At 42.1% G+C, this 8,079-nt stretch overlaps 1 protein-coding gene across 2 annotated transcripts in view; it reads right to left on the reverse strand.

The window, feature by feature from the left end:
- Nucleotides 1–5,057: 5,057 nt before the first annotated feature.
- Nucleotides 5,058–8,079, reverse strand: part of nherf4b (NHERF family PDZ scaffold protein 4b) — a 10,706-nt gene continuing 7,684 nt past the window's right edge. The window contains exons 3-12 of one of the 2 annotated variants that reach the window (XM_013912740.1): nucleotides 7,376–7,440; nucleotides 7,083–7,294; nucleotides 6,971–6,988; nucleotides 6,790–6,898; nucleotides 6,546–6,682; nucleotides 6,249–6,453; nucleotides 5,970–6,166; nucleotides 5,625–5,834; nucleotides 5,408–5,528; nucleotides 5,058–5,274 (exon numbers count right to left, since the gene is read on the reverse strand). In XM_013912740.1, coding sequence (XP_013768194.1) covers nucleotides 5,258–5,274; nucleotides 5,408–5,528; nucleotides 5,625–5,834; nucleotides 5,970–6,166; nucleotides 6,249–6,453; nucleotides 6,546–6,682; nucleotides 6,790–6,898; nucleotides 6,971–6,988; nucleotides 7,083–7,294; nucleotides 7,376–7,440 — 1,291 coding nt within the window. In that variant the 3' untranslated portion in view covers nucleotides 5,058–5,257. Of the gene's footprint in view, nucleotides 5,275–5,407; nucleotides 5,529–5,624; nucleotides 5,835–5,969; nucleotides 6,167–6,248; nucleotides 6,454–6,545; nucleotides 6,683–6,789; nucleotides 6,989–7,082; nucleotides 7,295–7,375; nucleotides 7,441–8,079 lie in introns of both variants that reach the window. The other variant, XM_005740336.1, reaches the window with a different exon arrangement.

The raw sequence follows: 8,079 nt of genomic DNA on the forward strand, positions 1-8,079 counted from the left end.
TAAAACTTGAGAAACGTTCATGTGTAGAAACAAACTGTCAGATAATCCACGAGAAAAACTGCAAAGAGAGACCACACTCCTGTCACAGCCCTGAAAACAAGGGGAAAGGATCACAGAGTGATATTTAGTTGTCTCTGTCATGCAGTAGTTTAATGCAAAGAGGAGAACGCGTGAAAGCCCCCTGGTGGAGGGTGGAGTCACTACCAGTCGATCCCAGAGAAGGCTTACTAGCCGATGAGTAATGTACAGATCGGGGTCTCTTGATGACAACCATTAATGCAACGTGAAAAATAATAACAATTTTCTTATCGCATTTACATCGTTTTTATGCTTATGGCACCTAATATGAATTAGTATTAACTGTATACACCTTTGCTTTGTCGTGAACCCCATGAATAACAGCTGTATGGAGCTTTTTGATACTGCCTATGGGGAATAACAGTAGCCTTCCAACCGATCACACTCTTACTTTGAATCGGGTTGTCTCTTCGTCCGTCTCCTCTGTCCATTCTTCTGGGATGAAAACAGTCTGGAGGAAACTAAAGCAGCACAGCTCTCAAACTTTAGCTGACTGGTTTCAGACTTTTAAAATGTCCAGAGTGATGACAAAGTCCTTAAAAATGCTGTGAAGTCTTTCAGCTCTTTAAAAACGCGGAGAAAATGTAGACTAATCGCTACTGAATGCTGCGAGGAACGCTGCCAACTGTTTACTGATATTTCTCCACCAACTATCCAAATATAACGATGATGATGATGATGATGAAGATGATGATGATGCACGTCACAGGTTAACTTGGTTTTTCTGGCTCTTCAGTGACGTCATCGACTGAAGCTGCTCTGCTGGTGAAAAAACGTCACTTTGAAGCATTTTTCACAAATCTTTGAAGGTGTAGTGACAGAAGGAGGCCACGAGATGGCGCCATTCTTCACGTAGTGGATACCGTTTGTTGGCTGTTTGGTTTCTGTTCACACCCTCCACGAGTGTTTTGCATAAAGTTTCAAGCATTCCTCAGGCTCATGATTTACGTTTCCTTTCTGGACAAATTAAATTAAGGAAACTCGGGCGAGTCTTTCATTCTTAATTCGCTATTTTAAACACTTTGCTTCCTAAAGCGCATTTTTGTTGCTTTGTTTGCTGAACTGTTTCATGGGCTAAAAACTTGCTAACTCTGTTCTTCAAATAAAATCTGTACTTTATGTTTTCCATTTGGCTTCCTGGATTGACAAATTTCAAAATAAAAGCATTGAACAGTGTGAGTGTCAACATGTGTCGTGTAAGTGTAGAAATATTTCTGTTGTAGGAAAACAGGATAAAATGACTGTTTGGGGCTTGAGCTTAAACTAAAAATGAACTTGTAGAATCAGAAGAAGATACAAGCTTGAGTGCAAAACTTCATGATGGGGGTATTTAGGCCCAACATCTTGGATGTTTTCTACAGAATATCTTTTAATTTTTCTTTTGGGAATGAACTAAAACCCAACACCACCTTGGTCACACACTGGCTGAGTCGCAGTGCGTGACCAGGAGTTGCCAGGCTGTTGTGGCTGTGTATGGTCCTTCCACGTGTTACTGAGGCCCCTATTTGTTAAAAGAATAAACCATTTAATTGCAGATATTCTTCAGAATTCAGTAAATGACACCCAACAAGTGTCAGTAGCAGAATAAGCTGTCCGGCATTGGCAGAGAACATTCGACGAGTTTTTCATGGCCACAGCCCACATACTCAACTCTGCTGCTCAACCCACATTTTCCTTACAAACGTGACACCATTGAAGGGGAAATAAACGGGCTTTCCAGCAGCAAGACCTTTATAGCCAAGAAGCATAGTTACAACAAAGAAAAGACTGAACAAACACAAATTGCCTCAATTTTTGTGCTCAGTTTATGTTTGCAAAAATGAGACAAAGTCACTCATTTTTGTGATAAGAGGACGATGCAAAGGCGAAGCAAGCATTAGTTATCGCTGCAACTCTACAGACGAAGGAAGCCTGTTGCACAGGCTAGGACAGGTACCAGTGAGGTTAGACGAGATGGCACGCTTCTGATACTCAGTAATATCTGGTGAAACATGTGGGAGAGATCTTCTTCCACCTCTGGAGAGACTGTTTTTACTTCCTGCATTGAGCTAGGCAAGGACTAAAATGACTTTCCCAGCATTATTTTTCCAAATAACAGGTGAGATTGGACATGCTGTAATCATATGAGATTCTCAAAAGCTTTTTCTTGTAGGACCACATAATTTTAATGTGATTTTTATTAAACCATGGGACATAAGTTAAACATTAACGTTAAACATCAAATTAAACTGAGTACAGAAATAAATGTTGAAAGGATAGTCTATCATTAGAATCAACTTTTTATCTTTTTTCTGTCTTTGAAAAAATGGTCATAATAAGTCAGACTTTTAACATGATAAACATACATTAGATAAGACAATGTAGCAGTGCAACACAGGAGCTGTTGTTCCCTTTGTACGTACAGAACGGACGTGTTCCAGTGAAAGCCATTCATGACTAAGGACGATACTATGCAGCATTTATAATTCTTTACATTTCTGACTCAATATAACAACAAATTTCAGGGTATTTAGACAACAAGAGGTTTTTAATGTAAATCAAGCTTTTCCCATCATAGCAGATTATATAGGAGCACCAGGTCAGGAAAGACTGATAAAAGGTTTTGAGCTGTCTCGCTGCAGAGAAAGCAGAGATCTGCCAGGAAAGGCAGCTAGGACTGAATGCTGCTCTGCCTCTGTAGTACATAGGCTTTAAGTGACCACGAGCCACTGATGGTGTGACAGATTAATAAGCATGCATAAAGTGGAGCTGTCAGCGAGAGGCTGACACTGGCTTTTGGAACAGTCCAACTCATTTTTTTAATAGTATTTTTTTATCCTGGTGACAACATCCCGAGACATGCAGACGCAGATTAGACTCTAAACCTTCCTCCTTGATGGATCACTTGGATAAGAATTATAGCCCAAGACTGTTGCTCAGTGCATTGGGGCGACCGTGGCTCAGGGGGTTGGGAATCGCATCTGTAACTGGAAGGTCGCCGGTTCAATCCCCGGGGCTCTCTGTCCTGGTCGTTGTGTCCTTGGGCAAGACACTTTACCCTACTTGCCTACTGGTGTTGGCCAGAGGGGCCGATGGCGCGATATGGCAGCCTGGCTTCTGTCAGTCTGCCCCAGGGCAGCTGTGGCTACACCTGTAGCTGCCTCCACCAGTGTGTGAATGTGAGAGTGAATGAATAGTGGTATTGTAAAGCGCTTTGAGGTTCTCGAAAAGCGCTATATAAATCCAATCTATTATTATTATCATGGGACAATGCTCAGTGCACTGAGTGTTTCAGTCTCACTCACAGTGTGTTTGGACATCACAGCTGATTGTCATCAACGCTTGTCGTGTGTGTTTTGTCCTGTTTTTCTCTGCTCTCGTTTTGTTTCTCATTTCCTGTCTCCCCTCACCCCCAGCCGGAGCCTGGTTGCTCCTCTCTGAGCCTGGTTCTTACCGAAGGTTTCTCCTGTTAAAAGTGACCAGCTGTTATATTTTAGTTTCACTAATCATTTTGTCCTGCTTAAAGAAAATCATAGAACATATTGTTTCTTTGTATGGTTAATCCTCTGCTTTCTTGAAGCACATATGCACATATGTATATATGAATAACTGCATTAGTCGTATTAGCCTCCTCATATGGAAACATTCCTTTTGATTTTTTTCACCTTGTCGCTCATTTTGCCCAATAAAATGTTCATATTTTGTTAAACAATGATTACTGTTTTGTTTTGCTGCAAAACAAAGTCTCCAGGATTTTATTTTCTTTTAAAAAAACAAACTACATCATCAAACGTTGGGAGGATGAGTGAGCTGGAAGGAGGAAAGCTGAAAATCTAGACTAAAGAATTTTTGTAGATGTACAAAGTTGGGAATTATAGTCTGAAAGGAGACAATCACTGGAAACTTGATTATCATTTTCATTTTCTTTGTTTTGTGTCTTTGTCTGTGCAGTTCATTACAGGCACTAAAAAAGCATCCTCTGCACTCCAAGTGCGTTTTCACTGATGTAAATGACATTTTCAGATAAACGTTGTTTTAGAAAAAATACAATAAAATGTGCATATTACTGTAGTTTGAATTGTGTTTCTACTTTTATGTGTATCGTATATGTGGGACTGTTCTGGAGAATTCACCTGTTATGAAAAGCCACAACAAAAGTGTGATTTCTTCTCCTCATTGTCACGGTTCTGGGTCAGTTTCTTATATTTTGGTATATTTCTGTATTATGATTTATGTTTTGGTTCTGTAGTTGTGCTATTTTGATTATTATTCTAGATTTAGATCGGTGTCAGTCTGCGTCCTTGTAAATTGTTTCTTGTTTCCTGTTTTACTTTGAAGGTTCGTGTCTGGTGTCAGAGTGTTCAGTTTTACCTCGTCAGTCCAATCCCTCCCAGCTGTTTTCCATTCCCTGACTACTCCCTGTGTATATAAGCCCCGTGTTTCCTTTGTTCTCTGTCGTATTGTTAATGTCTGCTCACCCTCGGTCTCGCTGTGTCTTCTGTTTGCCTGCCTGTTAGTTTATTTGTTTTCCCAGTTCAGTTAGTTTTTGTTCTTCTTATTTTCCTGTAATAAACCGAGTTTCTTAAGTTCACCTCGTTTGGTCCAATCCTGCCTGCAACACTCAGTGTTATTAATAAAGCCTGAACATCATTATTATTTTATTGGAGTGTTGATGAAATTGATTTAATTGCACAATATTTGCTACATCTTTTTGTTTTTTAATCTTTGCTCAAGAATGTTTTGTGTTATTGATTTTGCTTTTTCAGGGGAAAAGATCACAAGTCCCAAAAACTATTAAATGTATCAAATATGATACAAATGCCTTTAAAGAGAGCTCTCGTACTTGCATCTGGTCTGTTTCAGGCTTTCAAAAATCTTTCTTGTGATGGGAGAATTTGATCAGTCAGGTGTTTAAAGTAGCATTAAACACAAAAAACTGTTTAAGCAGTGGACATGGGGGGAAAGAGCTTCAAGTCCACCATGATATGGGAGGGGGGGGAGGGCCATTTGTTGTTGTTTAACCAGAGAGTCGTTTAAGCCGTGAAGCATTTTGTTTCTAGTTTGATTGCATCCTATCTAAGTGAAGTTGTGTGTTGAAAATGTTGGCAAGGATTAAAATCTGGAATTCTTGAGTGGGAGCATCGTGCTGGGAAATGTCTTCCAGGTTTATATCTGTTCCGCTCACAAAGCTGAGATCTGGTTATCTTCTTCCTCCTGCTGAGATACAAACACAAAGTTAAAAACTGTTTTGCCACCTCTGTGCGAGTGACATCTTTGCTGGGTGCTTCAGTCTGTTCCATCTTGGTGTAGCGTGTCGTATGTGTGACTAGCAATGAAGGAATGTGCCCACCTTCTTCCACAAGCATAGTCACATCTTCCAGAGGTTTTCCGTCCACACTTTGTCCATTGACTTCCATCACTACGTCACCCACAAGCAGTCCAGCACTCTGCCCAGGACCCCCAGAAGCAACCTACGAGGCCAAGTAAAAAAAAGTTTACAAGATTTGACACAAAACTGAAGCTTATGACTTTTCTGTGTGTGTGTTTATGCAAAAGAACACAAAAACCTGACTGATGAAAGTCCCAGGACTCTGTGGGTCACAGCCTAATTTAAAGCCAAATCCCAAAGGGCCTTTGTGGAGAGAGCAGAGTCTAAGATGACTTGAGGCATGCGTTTCCTTTGGTGGTGAGTTCTCCTCTACAGAAGTCAGCACACTACTCTCCTTTCCTTCATCAGCTGCATCATCCTCACAGAAAAGAAGCGGAGACAGACCCAGCTGCAGGAGAGAAAACAAAGGAAAGACGTAACAATATCCCAGTATCAGGTGTGGCCTCCAAATGGGTGCACCACCCTCGATGTACACTTGAATCAACTGGAAAAGCAGTGCACGTATGTGGTAAGTGATGGCCACCTGCGTATAAAACTCTAGCCCCTTGGGAGTGATGGTGGTGAGACGGACCTCTCGTCCGCTCAGCTTCACTCTGTCCACAACCTCCTCGTGCTTCAGTGACTCCACTGACTCGTCGTTGACCTCCAGCAGCAGCTCTCCATCCCTCACACCCGCCCTCTCTGCAGGACTGCCTCTGGTCGTTTCACGCAGGACGTGATCTGTTGGTTAATATGTACCCAGTTTATTTAACAGCAAAACAGTGAAAATGATTCAGTTTTCACCAATTTTTCATCATCTCACATGTGCGTCCTGATGGCACTTTCTCCAGTCGTAGAAGAAAACCAAAGCTCTCAGACACAGAGGTCAGGTGGAGTGTTCGGGCTCTATAAGGTAGCTGATGAGGGGTAGCCATGGTGGGCAGGACGGGGAGCCGCCTTTGCGTGTACTTCTTTTCACTCTCGCTGTCGATCACTAAGATGGTGATGTGATCACCACATTTCTTCATCTACAATAAAATATATGGAGATATTATTGTTAGACCAAAGATAACCTGATGTATTATCTGCTGCATCACACAGTTACAAAAAGTCCACAAACCATTTTGCTGAGTGCGGAGTGTGTGAGATCAGACACCATCGCTCCGTCTATCCACACCAGCCGATCTCCCTGACGCACCGCTGCCTTTTCAGCTGCACCTCCTGCCACCGGGTTCACTACAAAGCGACCTTTCTCTCCTACGGAGCCGAAACAGGAGCAGCATCTGAATAACACTGCACAGACTTCGACCTGGACATCTGATCTCAAATCTTAGGCTTCTTGTGATTACAGGGAGACGTTTTACCTTCCAAAGGAGTAACGGTGATGCCCAGACCTGAGACAGGATCCCTGGTGATGTGACAAAGCCTGGGTGGTTTGCAGCTCTCATCCATGTGGGCCAGACGTTGCAGGTCCTGACCTCGGGACACAGCCCGTTCATAATCCTCTCCATCCAGCACTAATAAACACAACTGGCGTCCGCTTACCTTTATCTTCCTAGCCACCTGATTTATACATTTGGAAACGTGACAGATCCAGTTAGACAGCTTTGTGTTGCTTCTCTGGTTTCTATTTAACTATGAAGGAAGCTTGTCTTACCTCAGGGTGAGGAACATCATCAATATAGCAGTTGTTGACTTCTAGCAGTCTGTCTCCGTCTCGAAGGCCGCTACGCTCTGCGACCCCACCTGATACCACATGACTAATTATGTGTCCCTGACGGCCCCTCTCCACACGCAGATGGAAGCCGTAGAACTCGCCATCCTCGCGTTTAAGGATACACGAGCGCGGGATGGGCGTCCACACAGAGCCTGAACCAGAAGAGACACAAGAGAGCTGTCATAAAGCAAGCAGGCTTTGCCCAATGGCTACTACACAGGCAAGCGGGGTACCTGCATCATCTGTGATGACCATCACTGGGTTGTCTATTCCCTCTTTAGGATTAAATGTACATTTCCTTAAAAGAGAGACACGTACTTTAATTACAACTTCATAGCAGGTTTTAATGGAAATTGTTAAAGTAATTCTCGCTCTGTGTGCAATACAGTGTGTGCAGTAATGCACTGTAATCACGGTGTTGCTTCTAGTTGCTTTCTACATGTAATGCAGTAAAGTTTATGCAAAGTGCACTTTAATTGCACTTGACATATTTAATAAATGGTCTGATCTTGTATCGAGAGTTTTAAAGATTACACGGTTCCAAAAGTCAGCATGCTGAGCCATTCAAACGGTGGTAGAGTCACTGACAGTTACACATCTGTAAAGTTGGTAACACCGTGCATCTAGAGGTCACGTAACACACTGGTGTTGTGTTAGTTTTGATACACATTGCACATCACGACATACATGAACATAAAGAAAACAAAAATGTTGAACCATAATCTTCTTGCCGCGTTCACATTTAGTTCTTTTTTCTTTTTTTCCCGCCTGTCCCGTTTGGCTCTTTTGCATCAGAATTTTTGTCTAAAGGCAAAGAAAGATGCCCAACGGATTTACTTTACCAAATGGACCGTCCCAGCCTCGCTATATTGGTCTATTCGATTCACCTTTTACTGTTTATTTTATTTTATTTTCACTTGCTACACACGGGACAGAC

This window comes from Pundamilia nyererei, unplaced genomic scaffold (assembly GCF_000239375.1).
Source record: "Pundamilia nyererei isolate P.nyererei 1_Seehausen unplaced genomic scaffold, PunNye1.0 scaffold00099, whole genome shotgun sequence".
Classification (NCBI taxonomy): Eukaryota; Metazoa; Chordata; class Actinopteri; order Cichliformes; family Cichlidae; genus Pundamilia; species Pundamilia nyererei.